The sequence below is a fragment of the Chiloscyllium plagiosum genome, unplaced genomic scaffold, assembly GCF_037043375.1.
Source record: "Chiloscyllium plagiosum isolate Xiang-an unplaced genomic scaffold, Cpla_swu_hap1 HiC_scaffold_1, whole genome shotgun sequence".
NCBI lineage: Eukaryota > Metazoa > Chordata > Chondrichthyes > Orectolobiformes > Hemiscylliidae > Chiloscyllium > Chiloscyllium plagiosum.
In genome coordinates, this window is record NW_028270139.1 from 144068836 (window position 1) to 144094476 (window position 25641).

A 25641-nucleotide genomic window follows, 5' to 3' on the forward strand; every position below is an offset into this window, starting at 1 on the left:
TTAATACCAGCAGGCATGATGTGGGGGTGACGGTTTTGGACTGGGGTGTACAAAGTTAAAAATCACACCACACCAGGTTATAGTCCAACAGGTTTATTTGGCAGTATACGCTTTCAGAGCGCCGCTCCTTCCTCACGTAGCAACCAGACGAAAGAGCAGCGTTACAAAAGCTTGTATTTCCAACTAATACCAGCAGTGGCAGACTGAGATGATAATTAATCATTGAGTGAGTGATAATTAATCACGTAACAGCCTCAATGAGCAAGAGGGCAGGAATGTTGACATTGCTCGCTGCTCAAGAACTGAGTACACGTAGAGGCAGGAAGACAAGACTGTGCTCATCATCTGACTAATTTGTGTTTTATCCACTCGGATGTGGGCCTCGCTGTTTGTGCCAACATTAATTGCCCATCCCTAAATTCTCTTCTGAAGGTGGTGGCGAGCCGCCTTTTTTTTTTACCGCTTTAGCTGCAAAGGAAGCTGGAAGAACACAGCAAAGTCAGCCTCTTGGTTTTGCCTGGCTTGCTGTGATGTTCCAACCTCCCGACTGTGTACTTTGGATTTCAGCATTTGCAGGTTTTTTTGTCTCTTTAGTCAATGCAGTGCCTGCGTCGGCGCCAGTGACAACAGAAGGTCCCGCCCACAGGTTGAAGAACGGAGAGAATAATAGGCTGACAGGAACATGAATGATGTCCCATGTGTCGAATTGGATAGCCGACTTTAACTGAGTGTGTTTCTGATCGGAAGTCGGCAGGCAGGATGACAGAATTCTCCTTAAACTGAAGGTGAATTCACGGGAGATCGGGGTGCAATCTGACAAGTAATTGTGACAAACTACAGTGTAAAGGCACAACCATTCGTTAGACTTTCATCGCCAGGTCTGACTTGCTTTTCGTTTAAAGCTTTTCGCTCGACTCGTTCTTAATGAACACGGTGAAATCCACCGGTTTAAAAAAACATTGTTGCGGGGCAAAAGGAATTTAGGGAGGTTTTTGAATGCACCAAGTCTTCGCTAATTAAAGAATGTTGCAGAGGGTTCATTTTATTGGTGCTCGCTTTGTAGTGATGCTGCTCTGCTCGAGCTGTTCCTTGAAGGGAGGGAGTTACATTCATGTTTTGCAGCAAAGTATGTGACATGAAGTAGTTTTACTTGTGTCGGTACTTCAATACAAAATTTAAATCCGTCTGTGAAGTGGAGAAACCAACTGAAGCCTTGCGTCTTGGAGGTTATACACGACTTCCTGGTGTTGAAATATTTTCGTCTGCACAAGTGGCTCGTGGTGTATTTTAAAAAATTCTATACCAAGAAGGATAGAAGTATTTTTCGGCTCAAATGTGAAAAATGGAGTGCTGTAAAGATCCCACTGAAGGAGAAATTTGAAGGTTGGAGAGTAGGGGAGGTGAGGGATGGAAAATCAAATCCCTGAGAGATTGTAAATTTAAAGGGGCCATCAGTACGGTATTTCATGTTGGGCCAATGACTGGGTACGACATTCAGAATCAAGTTAAATTTCTATTACTCACATCCATTCCGAAGAGATGGTAAAGACGCTGGGTGAGCCTGAGGCCGAGCATTTTTAGAAATATTTCCAAAAGATCGGCACCATTTTGTCTTTCATCTCTTGAATCAATGTTTTAAATTCAGCATTACTTCTTGGACTAGCAGGTGGCCTGTGTCAGTATCTGTTGTTTTTATAATTATTGTAATACACAATATTAGAGCAAATATTGTCTCCTCCTGCGCTGTAACAATTTGTAGAGTGGTCGTATTTCCCAGCATTTGCTGCTCTTGTTCTTTTGACGTAGTCGAGGTTAGTGCATGGGATTTGGGGTAGTGACCTGGATGGGGAAAAAAAAACTGGCTAGCGGACGGAAAACAAAGAGCAGGAATAAATGGGTCATTTTCTGAAAGGCAGGCAGCAATTTATGAGGTACTACAGGGATTAGTGCTTGGACACCAGCTAGTTGCAATTTTCACTAATTATTTAGATGAGTGAATTAAACTAATATCTTCAAGTATGCTGATAATACAAAGCTGGAGGAGGAGAGTGGATGCATCAGTGTTCAACAAGTGGACAAATGCATGACAGATGATATATGACGTCAATAATGTGAGATTATCTACTTTGTAGCAAAAACAGAAAGGCCGATTATTATCTGAATGGCAATACATTGCAAATGGGATGAGACCCACGTGTCCTTGTACATACATTGCTGAAAGCAAGTGTGTGGTGAAGCAGGTATGTTGGCCTTGGTAAGACCACTCCTGGAATAAGATGAAAGTGAGGACTGCAGATGCTGGAAATCAGAGTCTGGATTAGTGGTGCTGGAAAAGCACAGCAGGTCAGGCAGCATACAAGGAGCAGGAAAATCGACATTTCAGGACTGATGAAGTGCTTTTGCCCGAAACATTGACTTTCCTGCTCCTCGGATGCTGCCTGACCTGCTGTGCTTTTCCAGCACCACTTTAATCTACTCTCCTGGAATTACGCCCACTTCAAGGGACAACACCACAGTGGCTCAGTGGTTAGCACTGCTGCCACATAGCATCACGGACCCGGGTTCAATTCCACCCTCTGGTGACTCTGGTGGAGTTTGCACGTTCTCCTCGTGTCTGCGTGGGTTTCTTCTGGGTGCTCTGGTTTCCTCCCACTGTCCAAAGATGTGCAGGCTAGGTGGAATTGCCATAGGAAATGCAGAGTTACAGGGATAGGATAAGGGTGGGGGGAGGCAGATCTGGGTGGGATGCTCTTCGGAAGGTCAGTGTGGACTTGATGAGCTGAATGACCTACTTCTTCACTATAGGGATTTCATATTGTGTGCAGTTTCAGCCTCCTTCAGTCCACCATGTCTATGCTACCCAACAAATACCCAACTACACTAATCCCATTTATCTACATTTGGTCATTGGCCTACTATTTCCTGTCATTTTAAGTGCTCATCTTGTTGCTTCTAAATTGTTGTGTAAGTACCTGGCTCCACCACACTCTCATGCAGCACATTACATAGTCCTTCGTGCAGGTGCTTAGTTCCTCGGAAGTGCCAGGTAGACAGACTGGTGAAGAAGGCATTTAGCATGCTGGCCTTTTTCGGTCAGAGCATTGAATGTAGGGGTCGGGATACCATGTTATGGTTGTGCATGACGTTGATTAGGCCACATTTGAAATATTGTGTACAATTATGATCACCCTCTATAGGAAGGATGTTATTAACCTGGAAAGGTTGTAAAAAAACTTTTACAAAGATGTTACCAAGACTGTTTGGGTTATAAGGATAGGCTGGGACTTTCTTCCCTGGAGCATAGGAGGCTGAGGAGTAACTCTAGTTTGGTTTATAAAATCATAAGGAGCACAGGGTGAATATCCAAGGTCATATATCCAAAGGTTTAAGGTGAGAGGGATCCGAGGAGTAACATTTTCTCAAGGTGGTATGTGTATGGAGTAAACTGCAATTACAACATTTAAAAGATATTTGGACAGGTATGTGGATAGGAAAGGTTCAGAGGGATATGGCCAAATGCAGGCAAATGGGACTAGTTCAGTTTAGGTATTCTGGTCGGCATAGACAAGTTTGGCCAAAGAGGCTGTTTCTGTGCTACATAACTCTACATATTTCTCCCACTCTGGGTGAAATAAACTTTCTCAGACCTCCTGAAACACCTGCTCCTCCTCCTTTCCATTTCCATTCTCTGATCATAAGCATCTCTTCACCATGGCAGGCATGTTTATCATCTACCCTGTCTGTGCCTCTCCGAATTTGGTATATCTCAATCAGACTCTCCCCTCTGCTCCAGGGAAAATAAATCCTGCCCATCCAAACTCTTCTCACAACTGAGACTTTCTATCACAGGCAACATCCTGGTGAATCTCCTCTACGTCTTCTTCAGTGCAGTTGTATCATCTTGATTGTGTAGTGACCAGAATTGCATGTGATATTCTATGGCCTAACTAATGTTGTAACAAGACTTTGTTGCTTCAATGTTCTACGCCCTAGCTAATGAAGGTAACCATCTCATATGCCTTCTTCACCACCAGTCATCTGTAATGACTCCTTCAGGGATTTATGGAGTTTTACACCAAGATCCCTTTGTTCCTCAGTACTCCCTAGGAATCTACTTATTTTGTGTCCTTTCCTTTATTAGACCTTGCAAAATGCATCACCTTACCAGGATGAAAATTTCTTGTGCCATTGCTCTGCCCAATTTACAGTTGATCAATATCAGATTGTAGCCATCCTCCTCACGATCAATAACACTATCAAATTTCATGTCATCTGCAAGCTTATCCTGTCTGTATTCACACCCAAGTTGTAATGTACATACCTAACACCAAGAATCCCTGCACCGATCCCTGTGGTACATTGCTGATTGTGGACTTCCAATTACAAAAAACAACCTTCCACCATCACTGTTGGCCTCCTATTTATAAGTCAGTTTTGGATCCAGTTTACCAACTTACCTTGGAGTCTATAGGCTCTTATCTTTTTGGGCCAGCCTTTCATGTGGGTTCTTGTCAAAAGCCTTACTGATGTCATAGAGTCATGTAGCACGGAGACAGGCCCTTTGGTCCAATTTGTTGCCACCAACCAAGTTCCCAAACTAAACTACTCCCACTTGCCTGTGTTTGGCCCAAAGCCCTCTAAACCTTTCCTATTCATGTATCCTGTCCAAATTTCTTTTAAATTTTGTAACTATATCTGCATCTACCACATCCCATGGAAGTTCATTCCACATTCAAACCACCCTCTATATGAAAAAAGTTGCCCCTCAGATCCCTTTTTAAATCCTTCTCCTCTCACCTTAAAAATATGGCTCCTCATTTTGAATTCCCCCATCCTAGGGAAAAAACCTTTGCGATTCACCTTATCTATACTCATAATTTTTAAACCTCTAAGGTTACCCCTTAACTTCCTACGCTCCAGCGTTTCCCTATAACTCAAACATCCTAGTAAATCTTCTCTGAACCCTCTCCAATTTAATAATGTCCTTCCTTCAACATGTCTACCAGAACTGTACAGAATATTCCAAATGTGGCCTCACCAACATCCTGTACAACCTCAATATGAAATTCCAATTCCCAATACTCAGTGGTCTGAGCAATGAAGGCAAGAGTGCTAAATGCTGCCTTAACCACCCTGTTGACATGTGACACAAATTTCAAAGAATTCCCTCGGTCTCTCTGTTCAAAAACACTACCCAGGGCCCTCCTATTAACTGTGTAAGTCCTGTCCTTGTTTGTTATACTAGAAGTCCATATAAACCACATTAACTACACTACCGTCATCAATATATGCAATCACCATTTCAAAAAACTCAGTTAAGTTAGTCAGATAGCATCTCGCAGGAAGGCTGTTCTGTATATGCGGGGAGTGCAACAAAGTTTTACCAGACTGACAGGAAGAGAAACTGGATAATTTAGGACTATATTCACTGGAATTTGAGAAGAATGATCTCATAGAAACCTATACAATTCTGACAGGGTAAATACAAGATTTAAAAGGCGTCTAGATGGGTATATGAAGAGGAAGGGTTTAGAGGGATATGGGTCAAGTGCTGGCAAATGGGATTAGATTGGGTTAGGGTATCTGGCTGGCAAGGATGTGTTGGACCAAAGCATCTGTTTCCGTGCTGTACATCTCTATGACTCTAAGAACAATGTTCCCAATGACCACAAAGTCCAGAACCAGGGTCACAGTCTAAGGATATGGGGGAGACTTTTTTTTTTAACCCAGAGGGTGGTGAGCCTGTGGAATTCACTGCCACGGAAAGGAGTTGGGGCCAAAAGATTCAAACATCTTTAATGGCTTCATCAATGACATTTCCTTATCATGGTCAGAAGCTGGGTTGTTTGCTGATGATTCCACAATCATGACTTCTCAGATGCTGGAACAGCTATTTCCAAATGCAACAAGATCTGGACAATAGCCTTGGACTAACAAGTGGCAAGAAACATTCACACCACACCAGAGTCATGCAGTGAACATCTCCAAAACAAATCAATTCTTATCCTTTGACATTCAGTGGCATGACTATTACTGATTTCCTAAATGCCAACACCTTGGGATTATCATTGACCAGACACTGAACTCAACTAGCCATACAAATAGTGTGGCTAAAGAGCACGTCAAATGCCAGAAATCCTGCAACTCGTGGTAACTCAACTTCTGACCTCCTTCTCCTCCGTCCCTTTCTTCTCCTCCTCCCTCTTTTGCCCCCCCCCCCCCCACCTCCAAACTCCAAAAGCCTGTCCTCTGTCTACAAGGCACAAGTCAGAAATATCATGGACTGCTCCCGACCTACCTGGATGAATGCAGCTCCAACAACCCTCAAGAAGCTTGACCCCATCCAAGACAAAGCAGTCACTTGATTGGCACCATATCCACAAATATTCACATCCTCCATCACCAATGTTCAGTTATAGCAGTGTGAACCATTTACAAGTTGTCCTGTAAAAATTCATCAAAGCTCCTGAGATAGCATCTTCTAAGCCCATAATCCCTACCACCAAGCATGATCAGCGCAGCACATACATGGGAAAACCAAGTTCCACTCCAAGCCATTCACCATCCAAACTTGGAAATATATTGCTATTCCCTCAGTGTTACTGGGTTAAAATCCTAGGACTCCCTCCCTCACAGCATTTTGTGTCGACTTACACTAAATGAACTGCAGCAGTTCAAGAAGGTATGTCACGACCACTTACTGAAGAGTAACTATGGATGGGCAATAAATGTTGGCCTGACCAGTAATATTCACATTCCATGAAGTAATTTTAACAAAGGCAATTCTTTTGGGGAGGAAGATCTTCCAAATTGATGGTAATATTAAAAGATATTGGGAAGAGTTTTGACTGTCATGGGAAAGTTGGTCCTGGTGTGGACAGGGGTTATAGCCTGAAAAATTGGGTCATGTCAGGAACCCAACAGGATTCTGACCACATCTTAGTCTTGCCATGTGGATGTGTAGGCAGCCACCTCTCTTGCACCACAGAGATGTTGGGTAACTTTTCAATATTTAAGTACTCAATTGACTTAGCATTCTGCATTAACAGCTAGTGCACAGGTTTCCCAAGACTGAGTGCACTCTACAGTCAGCCAGGTTTGGACAAAGCAGGGAGTCATTGTTCATTAAAACAGGCTGAGTTCCTTTAAACAGTGAAATTAGATAACTGCAACCCTGCCTGGACAAGAGGCTGCAGACCACTGCAGTTTGTTTGAGTACGTTTTTGCTACTTGACAGGTGAGTTCCACTTTGCTGCAAGTCATCTGTAATGGATGTGACTCATTTTGATGTCCTTTCCACTGCTGTCAATCTTCAGTGCAGCATGGCAGCAGCTGGTGAAGCTTTACACTAATAAGGAACGTGAAGAGCAGGCACCACTAGCATTGTCAATAACTCTTGGCCTCAGCCACAGACTGATCCACAGGACAGATAGACATATCATTTTTGTCGAGAAAGTGAGGTCTGCAGATGCTGCAGATCAGAGCTGAAAATGTGTTGCTGGAACAGCGCAGCAGGTCAGGCAGCATCCAGGGAACAGGAGAATCGACATTTCGGGCATGAGCCCTTCTTCATATCATTTTTGTCCTCTTGAATGTCACATAGCAGTGTATTTCAGACTACGCCTTTGCTGAGCACTCCCTCAGCTACATGCTTGTTCTGAGACTGTGGACCTCTTCCTCACATTCTTGGCAATTATCATCTTATTTCAGTCCTCAGATTCCCCAGAAGATCCTTTAGTTTAGAGTCTGAGAGCTGGAGAGAAGTGTGGACAGCTTCCCAAGTACTCTTTTCCTTTTCTATAGTTGCTGAAGCCTCAGGAATCAATGTATGGTTCACCTCTGCTGATGATAATGATAAATGAATCTGCCTCTACCACATTCTCAAGCCTTACATTCCAGATCGTAACCACTCGCTGCACAAAGGTTTTCTATTATTATTGTTTCTTTTCCCACTTATCTTAACTCTATACCATCCAGTTCTTAGTTCTTCCACCAATGGGAACAGTTTCTCCCTGCCTACTCATGGCTTTATACTCATACATCAAATTTAAAACTGTGCCTTGTGTACCAAGGCCATGGTCGTTAATATATATTAGAAAGAGTAGGGATTCTAACAGCAAGCTCTGCAAAATCACACTGTAGGTTATTCGTCAGTCTACGTTTTCCAAGTGACAATTAATTTTGTCACAAAGGCATTTCCACCACAAAAATTAAAATGGCTGGCTTCTAATTGTTAAGCTTACATTTACAACCTTTTATGAATGAGGTTTTAACATTTGCAATTCTCTAGACCTCTATCATCACCCAAATATCTGTGGAGGATTGGAAAAGTATGACATATGCCTCTGAAATTTTTCCCCTCCTTTCTCTCGATTATTGGATCCATCTTAGTGTTGAATCAACCTTAACTACAGACAGTGTATCCAATATCTCCTTCTTATCAATCTTAAACCTGTAAATTGTCTGATCTTATTCCTCTGGGCAGCATCACCTTCCTTCGTACAAACAGATGTAAAGTGTTGGTTTAGCACTTCAGGCATGTTCCTTGCTTCTAGGTAAATCCTCTTTCTGTATCCTCAAACTTTTGGATCCCCTTTTACCTCTCAGTTTCTTTTCATTCTCAATCCTCTGTTTATGTTGCTTGCTTTCTCAATTCCTCTCTGAACCTTTTTATATTGAATTTGATTTGTCAATTGTATTATTTATCTACCACCTCTCAAGAATACTCATTTATCTGCTTCAGATTAGTCTCTATCTCTTCTGTCATCCAAGGAGCTATAAATTTGATTGCTGTCCATTTCCTAAAGTTCATGAGAATAAACTTACACTGTGCCTGACCTATCTCTTCTTTAAAGGCAGCCTGTTGTTTAGTTGCTGTTTTGCCTGTAATTCTTTGATTTCAATTTATTTGGCACAGGTCCGTTCTTACCCTATTGAACTGGATTTTCTCCAAATTAATTATTCTTACATTGGTTTGCTTATTATCCATTTTCTCTAGCCAAGATGATATCATTGCTCTCCTAAATGTTCTCCTACTGTCATTAAGTTAAAACATCTTTGCAAATACTAGTGACCTCCCACAATGTGGGACTATCAAATAAAATTCAGTCCAGTAATTGTGAATGTCGAGTAGAAGGAGGGGCTTGTCAAATCTTCCTGCTTAGTTCTTGGCTTACAGCATGCAACTTGCTTTCTCCAGGATGGTCTTCAATGTTTGGAAAGGCATATTAAACTACCATTTCTTTCTTCTATATACAATCTATTATGTTTTTACTTCCAAAATATATGCAAACTCTAATTGAAATTGAGCAGCATTATTGGATGTTCGGTAAAAATTCAAGGTTTTATTTGCATTGGTAAGTTTGTTCAGAGGTTGCTTCTCATCAAAATGAATTGATGTGATCTTTGGGAAGAAAGAACAAAGAGTAGAGAGGCTGCACTTGATTTTTCAGTTGTCATACAGAATGATCTTGTTATTCCTGCCAGTAGCTGAGATCGTACTTATATTTCCAGCAGAACTGATTTTGGGAAATACGTTTTACCTCTGTACAACATTGAGGGAATCCTGCCTCTGCCTGTTGGGGAACCTAGGTACAGTCAAAAAATTAGAACCATACTTTACACAGTGAAACCAGGAAAGACTTTTTTCTCGCATAGAGTGGTGGAAGACTGATGCCACATCAGATATTACATTTTACAATTGAGGTGGATTTAATTATCAAATATACCAAGAGATATAGGGCAAAGATGGGTATATGATCAGCCAAGATCTGATTGAAGATCCAAATAGCCTATTCTTGTTCTTCTATTTTGAGAAAAATATGCAAAAATCTGCTCCCAGCATTGATGTAAGATTGGAAGTAATCTGACTAGTTGGAAGTTTTCTGTAATTTCAGATATTAACATGCATCGTCATGTTGAACAATCTGTGGAGAACAGTTCTTTCTTGGGGCTGGTCGGCTGGAAGTGAGGTGTCAATGTTTGTGTCATTCACAGAGTGGCTTGTGAGCCTCATCTTAGGCTTGCATTCTCTCAGTGAAGATATCAGTTGTCAGCCAGTCAAGGCACTGGATTGTTAGCTCTACCATCTACCCTCTCTCTTCCTAACAGAGTGGCTACTCCTGTTGTTAGGAGATCTTGACACCATTTTTGCTGTAATTGGTCATGCACTTCCCATGTGTTAATTTTCGCAGAGCAGACTTTCATTGAGGCTTTGAAATTGGCTTTGCAGCATTTTCTTTGACTTTTGTGTGTATGGACGCCCTGGCATAGTTTTAAGTAGAGAACCATTCAAACAGTTTAGACAAAGTGTCCATCTCAGCTAATGTGAGATATCCTCACACGATGCTTAACATTATTATTTTATTTTCTCTCACTTAATTTACAAGGTCACTGTGAGGCAGTATTGATGATTTTGGACTTGATATAGGATTTATAAATTACCCAAGCTTCAGCATGAGAGTGAAGAGTAGAGAGAGCTGACCCTGATAAATTAAGAGTTTGGTGTCAGGTCTGATATCATGATTCTCAATTCAAATGCACATAATAAAAACTTACAGGACTTGGTGCTGCTTTGTTTTTGAGGCTGATCTGCCTTGCATGATCTGCAGTCATGATTTATGGAGTCATAGGGGGAAACAGACCCTTTGGTCCAACTCGTCCATGCCGACCAGATATTCAAATCTAATTTAGTCCCATTTGCCAGCATTTGGCTATATCCCTCTAAACTCTTCCTATTCGTATACACATCCAGATGCTTTTTAAATACTGTAATTGTACCAAATTCCATCACTTCCTCTGGCAGCTCATTTCATACACACACCACTCTCTACGTGAAGAAGTTGCCCTTACGTCCCTTTTACATCTTTCCCCTCTCACCTTAAACCTATGCCCTCTAGTTCCAGACACCTCTACCCCAGGCAAAAGATTTTGTCTGTTTATCCTATCCATGCCCCTCATGATTTTATAAACCTCTATAAGGTCACCCCTCAGCCTCCGATGCTCCAGGGAAAACAGCCCCAGCCTGTTCAGCCTCTCCCTATAGCTCAAATCCTCCAACCCTGGAAATATCCTTGTAAATCTTTTCTGAACCCTTTCAAGTTTCACAACATCCTTCCGATAGGAAGGAGACCAGAATTGCACGCAATATTCCAATGTGGCCTAATCAATGTCCTATACAGCTGCTGCAACATGACCTCCCAACTCCTGTACTCAATACTCTGACCAATAAAGGAAAGCATACCAAACGCCGCCTTCACTATCCTATCTACCTGTAGTTTTATTTCGCATTAGGAGTTAAGGACCAAGGGATAATCCTTTTAAACTGTACTGTTTTCTTTTAAGGTTTAAAAACCAATCACGATGTCGTATGTGAGTGATGAACTGTACAAGTACATAAGAGGGAGAATGACAGAGTTTTTAAAAATTAACACAGTGGAATTGTTACCACATCTTCCTTGCCTTACTCAGATGGACCAGGTAACTTCACTTCTATTGCAAAAGAAGGTTTTGCTGCACATTTATTTGGATCTAAGATAATATCAGTTTTGTTCGTTCAACATTGCTTTATCCAAACTTCTTAATATAGAAAATGTAACTTTTACCCTTGTTATATTAAAAAGTGTTTGCTTAGCTGTGCTTAGAGCAATTGTTTTATTTGTGGAAGTATGAGAGCTGGAATTTGAAGACTTACTTTGATCATACAATAACAGTTTCACAAGGCATGATTTAAAAACATTACAGGTGGATTTAAAATTCCAGTTCCTCCCCTCACCCTAATGCCCTCCCCATCCAAAAGGCAGGAATGGGGTGGAAAGCAGGAAGGTTGTATCATTGGACAGCAGGCCATGAGATGGGATGCCTGTGGCATTCTTGATCCCTTGATTTAGTTGCACTCAGGCAAGTTGAGGGAGCCATCCCCACTTTGAGACTGATTTGAGGCCCTTCAGCAGTCAATAAAAGGTAACTCAAGGACTTTGTCCTGAAAATATTGGCATTATTCCAGTGCAAAGCTCTTATAGCATGTAGTAGTACTTCTGAGTCAGGAGGTTAGGATTCAAATTCCATTTGTTTCAGGGGGTGCAATGTCATCTCTGCACAGGTTGATTAAAAAATATCTATTCTACTATTGAGGAATAATGTTGTGGTCTGTCCTGCAGAATTAATTGTAGGGCAGGGCACCTGATCAGGCACCCTATGCCCCAGCAGCAAGGACTCCTACTTCCACTGGGATTTCCCCTTCAATGCTGTCCACAATTCCTCTTTCCCTGTCCCTAGAACCAGCTCAACTGGCTGCAGTGATCCTGTCCCACTCACCCTGGAGGCCAAGAGCAGAGGCTAATACTGGGGCACCAAGGAGGTATCTCATCTGTCTGGCCGCTAGCTGTTGATCTTCAAAGGCTAGAATCATCCATGACAGGTAGTAAATTTGTGCTGGAGGCTGCTGGAAATGGAAGGTTTGTCACCTATTTCTAGCTGGAAGATGGTCTTGAGCTTCAATTTCCACCCCTATGTAACTTGCCTCTGATTGGAATGTAAGAAATATTAAATTATTGCATTTGATTTATTCACACTTTCACTTCATTAAGACAGGGAGACTCCCTGCAGCTTCTGCATCCTGCACTGGGAAAAGCACTTCTGCCAAATCACTTCACTGTGTCATTTTCAAATTCCCTATGGTCCAACCTATCACAACCCCCACCCACTCACCTTTTATCCAAACCTTTGTGGAGTTACCAACCTGCTGAATGGCATCCTCATTTGATGAGTTTGAGTGGTACAACTTAAAAGTTGCTTAATAGAAATTTTAAAAATCACACAACCACAGGTTATAGTCCAACAGGAAGCACTAGCTTTCAGAGCGCTGCTCCTTCATCAGGTGGTTGTGGAGGATACAATTATAAGACACAGAATTTATAGAATTGTGTCCTCCACAACCACCTGATGAAGGAGCAGCGCTCTGAAAGCTAGTGCTTCCAATTAAACCTGTTGGACTATAATCTGGTGTTGTGTGATTTTTAACTTTGTACACTCCAGTCCAACACCGGCATCTCCAAATCTTTAATAGAAATTGTTCTTTTGAAATAAAAAGAGTGGCAGTGTGGTGATGGAAAGAAAGTAAAAGGAAATGCATACAACGGAGGATGAAAAGCTGTGCAACTTAAAGAATAAAGGTGAGAATATAGATGAAAATTTGAGGATTTCTCATAGTGGGATGGAAAATAAAGGATGATTTTCCAAACTCTCTCCTGAACCATACATTTCAAACAACGAGCTCTCCTTTCACTTGTTTAGGAGAAAATACGAGCCGAAGCCAAATATGAAGGAAATGAGGCAGCTGTACCTCTTTTTTTGGATTTTGTTAGAAGACGGCGGAATTGGGAAAGGGAATTGATAAACGCACTACGGAACAAAGAATACAATGATCTTGCAGACATTTTGGAACACAAACTTGAATGTTTAGCTCCAAAAAGTAAGTATATTTGCTGTGATTCTTATCTTAAAACATTGCATTTTTATTTGGATTTTAGATATTTTCTAATTCCCAAGTTGGGAGATATTATGATACACTGCCGGAGCAAGTCAGACTTGAACCTGGGTCTGATGGCTCCAAGGTAGGGATTCTACCACTGCACTACAACAGGCCCTTATTTAGGATTTATGCTTAACATTGTAGTTTTTGAAAATGGGAATACAGTAAATCCCCGTTTTAAGTTACCTCATTCAACATTGTTTCACATCAGTCCTGTGGGTATAAAAAACATGGTCATGCACTGAAGATTAAAACAGTCACACATGTTTTTTGCAGGGGCTGACAAGCTGCCTCAGTCTGTACCACTTTGGAGCAAACTGTTTGCCTCGACTGATGCCTGTCTCCCTTCATTCCCTGCCCTCCAACTCTCCTGACTCCTTCACTAACACTTTCACCACATCCTCTGACACCCTACTTCCCTTGAATGCTCCCTCCTCATGCCCCAACCTACCCAACCCCTTTTCCCAATGACCTCTCTTCCCCCCCACAACCTCTCCTCAGCCCATATATCCCCATCTCCCCCAAAACTTCTCCATTTCACCCAGAATCAAAATGTCCCCTCCTGACCTATAAACTCCACCTCCCTAACAGCTCCCACAAGCCCCCTTCTAAGGCTCTGAAGAAGGAATTAGTGCTCAACAACCATGCTGTTAAGCCAGTGGCATGTATGATTAGACTCTTTAGTTAACAACTCTTAACTCTCGAGAAGCACAATTTAGAACATAGAACATAGAACAATACAGCACAGAACAGGCCCTTCGGCCCACGATGTTGTGCCGAACTTCTAACCTAGATTAAGTACCCATCCATGTAGCTATCCAAATGTCGCTTAAAGGTCGCCAATGATTCCGACTCTACTACTCCCACGGGCAGCGCATTCCATGCCCCCACCACTCTCTGGGTAAAGAACCCACCCCTGACATCTCCCCTATACCTTCCACCCTTCACCTTAAATTTATGTCCCCTTGTAACACTCTGTTGTACCCGGGGAAAAAGTTTCTGACTGTCTACTCTATCTATTCCTCTGATCATCTTATAAACCTCTATCAAGTCACCCCTCAACCTTTGCTGTTCCAACGAGAAAAGGCCGAGAACTCTCAACCTATCCTCGTACGACTTCCTCTCCATTCCAGGCAACATCCTGGTAAATCTTCTCTGCACCCTCTCCAAAGCTTCCACATCTTTCCTAAAGTGAGGCGACCAGAACTGCACACAGTACTCCAACTGTGGCCTAACCAAAGTCCTGTACAGCTGCAACATCACTTCACGACTCTTGAATTCAATCCCTCTGCTAATGAACGATAATACTCCATAGGCCTTCTTACAAACTCTATCCACCTGAGTGGCAACCTTCAAAGATCTATGTACATAGACCCCAAGATCCCTCTGTTCCTCCACCTGACTAAGAACCCTACCATTAACCCTGTATTCCGCATTCTTATTTGTTCTTCCAAAATGGACAACCTCACACTTGGCAGGGTTGAACTCCATCTGCCACTCCTCAGCCCAGCTCTGCATCATATCTAAGTCCCTCTGCAGCCGACAACAGCCCTCCTCACTGTCCACAACTCCACCTATCTTTGTATCATCTGCAAATTTACTGACCCACCCTTCGACTCCTTCATCTAAGTCATTAATAAAAATTACAAACAGCAGAGGACCCAGAACTGATCCCTGCGGAACTCCACTTGTAACTGGGCTCCAGGCTGAATATTTACCATCTACCACCACTCTCTGCCTTCGACCGGTTAGCCAGTTTTCTATCCAATTGGCCAGATTTCCCTCTATCCCATGCCTCCTGACTTTCCGCATAAGCCTACCATGGGGAACCTTATCAAATGCCTTACTAAAATCCATGTACACTACATCCACTGCTCTACCCTCATCCACATGCTTGGTCACCTCCTCGAAGAATTCAATAAGACTTGTAAGGCAAGACCTACCCTTCACAAATCCGTGCTGGCTGTCCCTAATCAAGCAGTGTCTTTCCAGATACTCATAAATCCTATCCCTCAGTACCCTTTCCATTACTTTGCCTACCACAGAAGTAAGACTAACAGGCCTGTAATTCCCGGGGTTATCCCTATTCCCTTTTTTGAACAGGGGCACAACATTCGCCATTGAAGACGAGAAGATCATTGCCAACGGTACTGCAATTTCCTCTCTTGCTTCCCACATAATCCTAGGATATATCCCGTCAGGCCTGGGGGACTTGTCTATCCTCAAGTTGTTCAAAATGTCCAACACATCTTCCTTCCTAACAGGTATCTCTTCTAGCTTACCAGTCCATTTCACACTCTCCTCTTCTACAATACGGTCCCTCTCGTTCGTAAATACTGAAGAGAAGTACTTGTTCAAGACCTCTCCTATCTCTTCCGACTCAATACACAGTCTCCCACTACTGTCCTTGATCGGACCTACCCTCGTTCTCGTCATTCTCAGGTTTCTCACATACGCATAAAATGCCTTGGGGTTATCCTTGATCCTATCCGCCAACGATTTTTCATGCCCTCTCTTAGCTCTCCTAATCCCTTTCTTCAGGTCCCTTCTGGCTATCCTGTATCCCTCCACTGCTCTGTCTGAATCCTGTTTCCTCAACCTTATGTAAGCCTCCTTCTTCCTCTTTACCAGACATTCAACCTCTCTCGTCAACCAAGGCTCCCTCACACGACCATTTCTTTCCTGCCTGATAGGTACATACATATCATGGACACGTCGTATCTGCTCTTTGAAAAAGTTCCACCTTTCCACCACATCCTTCCCTGACAGCCTATGCTCCCAACGTATGCTCCTCAAATCCTGCCTTACAGCATCGTAATTTCCCTTCCCCCAATTATAAAATCTACCTTGTTGTGCGCACCTATCTCTCTCCATAACCAAGGTGAAAGTCACAGAATTGTGGTCACCATCACCAAAATGTTCACCCACTAACAAGCCCACCACTTGTCCCGGTTCATTACCGAGTACCAAATCCAATATGGCCTCCCCTCTGGTTGGACAATCTACATACTGCGTTAGAAAAGCTTCCTGGACACACTGCACAAACACCGCCCCATCCAATCTACTTGATCTAAAGAGCTTCCAATCAATATTTGGGAAGTTGAAGTCGCCCATGACTACGACCCTGTGGCTTCTGCACCTTTCCAAAATCTGTTTCCCAATCTGTTTCTCCACATCTCTGCTGCTATTGGGGGGCCTATAGTAAACACCCAACAAGGTGACTGCACCTTTCCTATTTCTGACTTCAGCCCATACTACCTCCAGAGGCAGATCCCCCTCAAACTTCCTTTCTGCAGCCGTTATACCATTTCTAATTAGCAATGCCACCCCCCCTCCTTTTTTCCCACCCTCCCTAATCTTACTGAAACACCTGTAACCAGGAACCTCCAACAGCCATTCCTATCCCTCAGGAATTTATACCTCTAGATGTCCGAATCCTGACTGGAGGTTGAACGTTGACCCCACAGAAATGATATGAATTTTCCTGTGGTTCTCAAAATGCTGGCAAGACCCTTGTTGCCCACATGAAATCTCTGTAACTGTCTCTCCGATATGCTGCCCTGTATCTTTTGAAACTGTTGTTTGTTTTCCTCTTTTCACTAATTCTCCTTTCCTACTTTGCTTCCCCACCGATATACATTTTATCTGTCACTTCTTCATTGCTTTCCTTCAGACATTCTCCTTTTAAATTGGAAAGTCAGGAGGTGTATTATGCTTATTAAGTATGTAGCATTCTAGGGTATCTAAAGCATTAGTCACATGAACAAATTGACCAAATATATATCAGCCTAGTACATTGGGAGTTAAAATATTAATTCTATCAATTCTTTTATTCCATTCAGTACTACATAGTTTTGGTGGTTAGTCCAAAAGATGGTGACTTGAGGTGTCAGCAGGGGAGATCTTTGGGGCCAGCGACCATAATTCTATTAGATTTAAAATAGTGATGGAAAAGGATAGACCAGATCTAAAAGTTGAAGCTCTAAATTGGAGAAAAGGCCAATTTTGACTGTATTAGGCAAGAACTTCCAAAAACTGACTGGGGACAGATGTTTGCAGGTAAAGGGACAGCTGGAAACTGGGAAGCCTTCAGAAATGAGATGAGAGTACAGAGACAGTATATTCCTGTTAAGGTGAAAGGAAAGGCTGGTAGGTATAGGGAATGCTGGATTGAGAATTTGATTAAGAAAAAGAAGGAAGATATGTCAGGTATAGACAAGATAGATCGAATAAATCCTTAGAATGTAAAGGCAGTAGGAATATACTTAAGAGGGAAATCAGGAGGGCAAAAAGGGGACATGAGATAGCTTTGGCAGACAGAGCTTAAGGAGAATCCAAATTGTTTTTACAAATACATTAAGGACAAAAGGGTAACTTTTGTTAGGGAGAGAATAGGGCCCCTCAAAGACCAGCAAGGCGGCCTTTGTGTGGAACTGCAGGAGATGGGGGAGTATTTTGGATCGGTATTTACTGTGGAAAAGGACATGGAAGATAGAAAATGTAGGGAAATGGATGGTGACATCTTGAAAAATGTCTATATTACAGAGGAGGAAGTACTGGATGTATTGAAACACATAAAAGTGGATAAATCCACAGGACCTGATCAGATATACCCTAGAATTCTGTGGGAAGCAAGGGACAGGATTGCTGGGCCCCTTGCTGAGGTATTTGTATTATCGATAATCACAGGTGAGGTGCTGGAAGACTGGAGGTTGGCTAACATGGTACCACTGTTTAAGAAGGGTGGTAAGGACAAGTCAGGGAACCTGACATCGGTGGTGGGCAAGTTGTTGGAGGGAATCCTGAAGGAAAGGACGTACACATATTTGAAAAGGCAAGGACTGATTAGGGATAGTCAACATGGCCTGTGTGTGGGAAATCATCTCTCTCAAACTTGATTGAATGATTTGAAGAAGTAACAAAGAGGATTGATGAGGGCAAAGCAGTGGATGTGATCTATATGGACTTCAGTAAGGCGTTCAACAAGGTTCCCCATGGGAGACTGGTGAACAAGGTTAGATCTCACGGAATACAGGGAGAACTAGCCATTTAGATACAGAACTGGCTCAAAGGCAGAAGACAAAGGGTGGTGGTGGAGGGTTGTTTTTCAAACTGGAGGCCTGTGACCATTGGAGTCCCACAAGGATCGGTGCTGGGTCCTCTACGTTTCGTCATTTACATAAATGATTTGGATGAGAGCATAAGGGGTACAGTTAGTAATTTTGCAGATGACACCAAAATTGGAGGTGTAGTGGACAGTGATGAAGGTTACCTCAGATTACAACAGGATCTGGATCAGATGGGCCAATGGGTTGAGAAGTGGCAGATGGAGTTTAATTTAGATAAATGCGAGGTGCTACATTTTGGGAAAGCAAAGCTTAGCAGGACTTATACACTTAATGGTAAGGTCCTAGGGTGTGTTTCTGAACAAAGAGCCCTTGGAGTGCAGGTTCATAGCTCCTTGAAAGTGGAGTCGCAGGTAGATAGAATAGTGAAGAAGGCGTTTGGTATGCTTTCCTTTATTGGTCAGAGTATTGAGTACAGGAATTGGGAAGTCATGTTGCGGCTTTACAAGACATTGGTTAGGCCACTGTTGGAATATTGTGTGCAATTCTGGTCTCCATCCCATCGGAAAGATGTTGTGAAACCTGAAAGGGTTCAGAAAAGATTTACAAGGATGTTGTCAGGGTTGGAGGATTTGAGCTATGGGGAAAGGCTGAACAGGCTGGGGCTGTTTTCTCTGGAGGGTCAGAGGCTGAGTGGTGATCTTATAGAGGTTTATAAAATCATGAGGGGCATGGATAGGATAACTAGACAAAGTCTCTTCCTTGGTGTGGGGGGAAGTCCAGAACTAGAGGGAATAGGTGAGAGGGGAAAGATATAAAAGAGACCTAAGGGGCAACTTTCTCACGCAGAGGGTGATACATGTATGGAATGAGCTGCCAGAGGAAGTGGTGGAGGCTGGTACAATTGCAACATTTAAAAGACATCTGTGTGGGTATATGAATAGGAAGGGTTTAGAGGGATATGGGCCGGGTGCTGGCAGGTGGGACTAGATCGGGTTGGGATATCTGGTCGACATGGATGGGTTGGACTGAAGGGTCTGTTTCCATGCTGTACATCTCAATGACTCTGTGTGACATGTGACTTATATATCAAATCACCATGGCTTCATCTTTCAAAAAGGATACATTTTACAAATTAATTACCTCAGTGACTTTTTGCAGGGAATGTTGGTGATTTGCGTTCTAATCGTTCTGCTGCAGATTCTTCGGTGATTCCTGTTGTTCCCTTCCGAAGTGCACCATATGATGTTTCACCTCCACGAAACCCTTCAAGCTCAGTCGCTGTTGCTGACCATTCAGAAATCTCTCCGACAGTTTTTCTTCCTGCAGACTACTTGCCAGCCCAGTCCCCGTCCAATCAGACTATGGTACAGCTCTCAGCTGGCATTCCTGCAGCAGAGCACTCAGCAAGCAGACCCGCAGCACAGCACTCAGCAAGCAGACCCGCAGCACAGCACTTGGCTGGTGCCCCCGCAGTCCAGCCCTCGACTGGTATACCGATCGCACAGCCCTCTGCCAGCGCCCCCACAGTGCAGCCCTCGATCAGTGTACGGATAGCGCACCCCTCGGCCAGCACCCCCACAGTGCAGACCTCAACCGGTGTACCGGTAGCGCTGTCCGCGGTAAGTGTCCCCACAGTGCAGCCCTCAGCCGGCGACCCCGCAGGGCAGACCTCGATCAGTGTACCGGTAGCGGTGCCCTCGGCTGGCGCCCAAACAGTGCAGCCCTCAACCGGTGTACCGGTAGCGCTGTCCACGGTGCGCACCTCTGCAGTTCAGCCCTCAGCCGGCACTTCTGCTGTGCAGTCTTCGACCAATGCACCTATAGTACCTACTTCTGTACCTGCTGCCACTCACCAGTGCCCCGCTTTATTAGTTGCCGCTTCAACAACCTCAACTGCATCATCACCTTCTGTGTCTTTGACTACCTCTACTCTCACCCCACCACATCATTCCATCGAATTCAAAATACCAATTCAAGAATCGGGAAAGTCAATAGATAAAGAAAACAAAGATGACAAGCTACCTGTGCAGGTAATGTGGCAATTTATCCTCCAGTCTTTTATTGATATGATATGAAATTCCATCATCAATGCTCTCATGCAGATCTCCATGGAGTTAAGTAGAAGGGATATATAATTCTTGAATGGATTAGTATGCTCTTGAGTTCTTAATGTGTTTCCTTTCTTGCTTAGAATGCATGTAATTTTGATCTCCTTATTAAAGAAGAATTAGGGTTCTATCTCAACCTCTCCCCTCATCTGAGGTGTGGTAACCCTCATGTTAAACCACTATCATCTCTCTCTCTCTCTCTCTCTCTCTCTCTGTCTGTCTGTCTCTGTGTCTCTCTCACACACTCACTCTCACACACATATGAGAGAGAACAACCTATTGTCTGGTAGGATTATGGTGATTTGACCTTAAATGCATTAGGGTCAGTTCAGAAGACATGTATGAAGTTGATGTCTAGAATCAACAAGTTCTCTTATCAGGATCAGCCAAACAGTGGACTTGTTTCCACTCTAGTTAAGAAGAGTAAGAGATGACTTGATTGAAATGCTTAAGATCCTTAACATGATGAATGTGGAAGAAATGTTCTGGATAAGTCAAGAAGTAGGTAGTACTGTTTCAAGATTTCCGTTTTAAGATTGAAATGAGCGGAAAATAAAACTGAGGTTTTTCCAACTTTGGAAATCTCTGCCTGAGAAAGCAGTCAAGGCAGGGTAATTTGAATATTTTTAAGACTGGTTCCCTTGTCAAACAAGAATCTAAGGTTAACAGGGTAGAGAATGACGAATATAAAACAACAGATCAACCATGATCTTACTGAATGGCTCAGCAGGCTCAAGAGCTGAATAGCCTCCTTCTGATCCTCAGCCATCTCTTTGTGGAAGGTTATTTACTGCTTTCATGGCTCAACGCTGAATGCAACAATTTCTAACTGTAAACGGTCCCATCTTCCACCCTTTCCTTTGCATGTAGGTTTTCCTCTTATTTTTGCTGCACTCCTACTCCTTTTGTTTCCTGCCCCGACACCATTCTTTCTAGCCCGGAGGATTAACTTGAGGTTTAATGTCTTCTGTCCCCAATCCTACCAGAGACCTTGCGCCATCGTCCGCTGGTCCAAACTATCTCTCACTTTTCTCTCAGTTTTGATGCATGGTCATTGAACTGAAAGGTAAACTCTCCTCCACAGACCTGCTGAGCAGTTCGAGCAAATTCTATTTGTGTTTCAGATTTCTGGCATCTGTAGTATTCTGGTTTGGATTGGTATAAATTACTGTTGTCAAAAAAAGAAATCAACAACTATCTAGCAAAATGACAGATTGCAGAATACAAGAAAACCACTTGTGGCAAGTGAATTGTAAAACAGAATGTCAACAGTCCACTTTTGTGGATGTTTAGAACTGAGAGATTGTGGTGGAAATCTAGCAAAATTATATCAGGGATGAAGAACCTAGAAAGAATAGAGAAGCTAACGCAGGATGTTCTCCTGGATGAAGAGAAGAGAAAGAGATTTACTAGGATGAGCGGGTTCAGTCTGAGTGAACCTGGGGGAGACAGCAGCCGTGGGATAAATATCTGAGGAGCAGGATCAGTCAATGAACATCAAGGAGAACAGTAGCGGCAGCAGCAGGATAAATAACTGAGGAGTGGGGTCAGTCAGAGTGAACCTAGGGGTGGAGCTCTGGAGGTGATGTCACAATTCAAAAAGTGACATGGGCTTGGCTGCTCAAGAACCAGAGTGGTGCTGGAAAAGCACAGCAGGTCAGGCAGCATCCGAGGAGTAGGAAAATCGACATTTCGGCAAAAGCCCTTCATCAGGAATGAAGGCTTTTGCCCCAAACATAGATTTTCCTGCTCCTCGGATGCTGCCTGACCTTCTGTGCTTTTCCAGCACCACTCTGATCTTGACTCTGACCTCCAGCATCAGCAGTACTCACTTTTGCTCAAGAATCAGGTTTGCAGACTGAGTGATAGGATCTGGAGAGAGATAAACTACTTACTTTTTGTAGTTGTAGTTTGCTAGGTATAGAGAGCGGGAGAGAGCTGAGTTTAGTGATGAGTGTTTAAGATTATGTAATCAGTTCCTGGATTATTGTCTATAATTGATAATGTTTATAAAGGCAGGAGAACTGGGCCCTGTAGATAGCGTCTCCTGCAATATGTAGGAAATCTAGGACCTTTCCGAAGTCTATGCTGACTACATTTGCACCAAGTGTGGTCAGCTGCAGCTCCTGCAGCTCCGCATGGAGTGCCTGGAGCTGCTGATGGACTCCCTATGGAGCATACATGAGACTGAGAATTTCATTGACAGTACGTTTAGTGAACTGGTCACACCACCAGGAAGAGTTACACAGACAGAGAAGAGTTGAATGAACCCCAGGAAGATGAGTAAGCGCGGACAGGCAGTGCAGGATTCCTCTGTGGCCATTTCCTCTCCAGCAGGTATACCATTCTGGATTCTGTTGTGGGCAGGATGACCTCTCGGGAACAGCCAGATCAGTGGCACCATGACTGGCTCGGTTTTACAGCAGTAACGGTGGGAATGTAGGTGAACAGTAGTGATAGGGGACTCTATAGTCAGGGGGACTGATAGGCTTTTATGTGGCTGCAAGTGAGACTCCAGGTGGTGTGTTAGTTCCCTGGTGCTAGGGTCAAGGATGTCTCTGAGCAGGCACAGGATATTCTGAAGGGGGATGGTGGGCACCCATATATTGGTATCAACAAATTTGGCAGAAAGAGAGATGGTTCCTGGAAAGTTCAAGGAGTTAGGTAGGAAGTTGAAAAGCAGGGCCTGTAGGGTTCTAATTTTGGGAATACTTGTTGTGCCACATGCCAGTGAGGCTAGAAATAGGAAAATAATTAGTTAAATATGTGGCTAAAGAGCTGGTGTAGGAAGGAGGACTGCATGTTTGTGAATCCTTGAGAGGTGGTCTGGGCAGGTGGGAGCTCTACAAGAAGAACAGCTTGTATCTAAACTAGGCACCAGGATACATGAACATCAACTAGCCACAAAACGATATAACCCACTCTCACTGGTATCCTTACATACAGGTGAGGAAGGACACCACTTCGACTGAGACAATACATCCATCCTAGGACAAACCAAACAGAGACACACATGAGAATTCCTCGAAGCATGGCATTCCAACCGGGAACTGTATCAACAAACACACCAACTTGGCTCCCATTTACCATACCCTGATAAAAAGAACAGGAAATGACATCACCATAGGAAATGATGTTACCACAGGAAATGACATCACCAAATCTAGGAAACTCAAATATATAAATAGGAAGCGGGCTGCACCACCAGTGCTTTATTTGGAGGCTCAATGAAGATGTTACCTAGTATGGTGACAAAATGTCTGAAAATGAACCTTCCAGCTCAGCAAGCAAACCTAAATCCAGAACCAATACCCTGGTAGGGATATTTACTAGTACCACTTGGGAGGGTTTAAACTCTGTGAGCTGGAACCAGAGCAGTAGTAAGCAAGTAAAATGACCAAAGAGGAGTTTGAGACAAAGGCCAAGTCTAAGAGGAAGAACAGACAGGAAGAGGTTACTGAACACAGTGAGTTGGTGTTCTGAACTGTATTTATTTTAATGCCTGGAGTATAACAAGCAAGGCAGATGAGCTTAGAGCTTGGATTAGTATATAGAGAAACCTCGATTATCCGAACGAGATGGGCAGGCACTGTTTCGTTTGGATAATTGATTATTCAGATAATCGATTTTAGTTTGAACAGGGGAAGCCACATTGATCTAATGCTGTGCTCTACTGGAGAATTTGTTTAAATCTATAATTTTAATGGGTCTGCCATTTAAACGATCTTTGTTTCCAAACTAATCTTTGCACTCTGCAAATTACAGGTTAAAATAAGAAAAACTAAACCCTTACCATGATTCACAACATTAAACAAGGTCCCAAACAGCTTCTGCGATTGCAAGACCATTTATAGTATCAGTGTCTGGGAACTCAGTCTCGCGATAGAAACAGAGGAGCCCTGCCTCACACACATGTTTACATTCTAGGCCTTTTTTAAAAATGAATGGCCCAGTAAAGTGCTGGGAATACTGTAAAACACTTAGTTTTACAGGGCTGTGTAACACCCCTTACCTAAAACAATCCTGTCGCTGATGCTTGAGCAGCTTGTGTTTCTTTGTTTTTGCCAGCATTTTCACATCTTCTTCAGTACAGGTAAATTGAATAAAGTACACTTACCTCTTTGAAACGTTTTTGCAGGACTTTGAAATCTTTGGAAAATCAAGATTCTGATAACTGAGGTTCCTCTGTACATAACTATGATGTTGTAGCTATAACAGAGACTTGACTGAGACAGTGACTAGACTGGCAGGATATGACTTAATATGCCAGGATTTAGATGTTTCACCCATGATGAGAGGGATGTAAAGGGAATGGGGAGTTATGTTGCTGATTAGGGAGACTATCACAGCTGTGTGGTGGGAGAACACCTTGGAGGGCTCCTCCATCGTGGTCATATGGGTACAGCTCAGGAGTAAGAAGGGTGAAATCGCTTTAATGGGGTTGGATTACATGCCTCCCAATAGCTAACAGGTGATCAAGGTACAGATATGTATCCAGATGGAAAATGTAAAAACAACAGAGTTGTAGTGAGTGAATTTAACTTCTCCTGTTTTGACTGGTACTTGTTTACTGCCAGGTACTTGGATGGGGGGTGGTGGAATTTGTTAGGTGTGTCCAGGGCAGTTTTTGAAACAGGATGTAAGCAAAAATAAAAATTGCTGGAAAAGCTCAGCAGATCTGGCAGCACCTGCGGAGAGAAAACCAAGTTAATGTTTCAGGTCAAGTGACCCTTCCTCATAACTCTTCTCTCCACAGATGCTGCCAGACCTGCTGACCTTTACCAGCAATTTCCCAGTTCCTGTCTAATATTGTGGTAGTTAGCCTTCCCCTAATTTAGTACTTTCATCCACAGATTACTCTTATCTATAAGTAACTTACAACTTACAGTATTATGGTCACTATTGTCGAAATGCTCCCCCACTGAAACTTAAA

General features: G+C 43.0%; 1 protein-coding gene across 3 annotated transcripts in view; it reads left to right on the forward strand.

Moving 5' to 3' along the window:
- The first annotated feature begins 320 nt into the window (after positions 1-320).
- LOC122554968 (uncharacterized) overlaps positions 321-25641 on the forward strand; it is a 36232-nt gene continuing 10911 nt past the window's right edge. Inside the window, exons 1-4 of one of the 3 annotated variants that reach the window (XM_043700483.2) lie at positions 321-878; positions 11344-11478; positions 13294-13471; positions 19759-20630. In XM_043700483.2, coding sequence (XP_043556418.2) covers positions 11362-11478; positions 13294-13471; positions 19759-20630 — 1167 coding nt within the window. In that variant the 5' untranslated portion in view covers positions 321-878; positions 11344-11361. The remainder of the gene's footprint in view (positions 879-11343; positions 11479-13293; positions 13472-19758; positions 20631-25641) is intronic. The other 2 variants (XM_043700574.2, XM_043700665.2) reach the window with 2 other exon arrangements.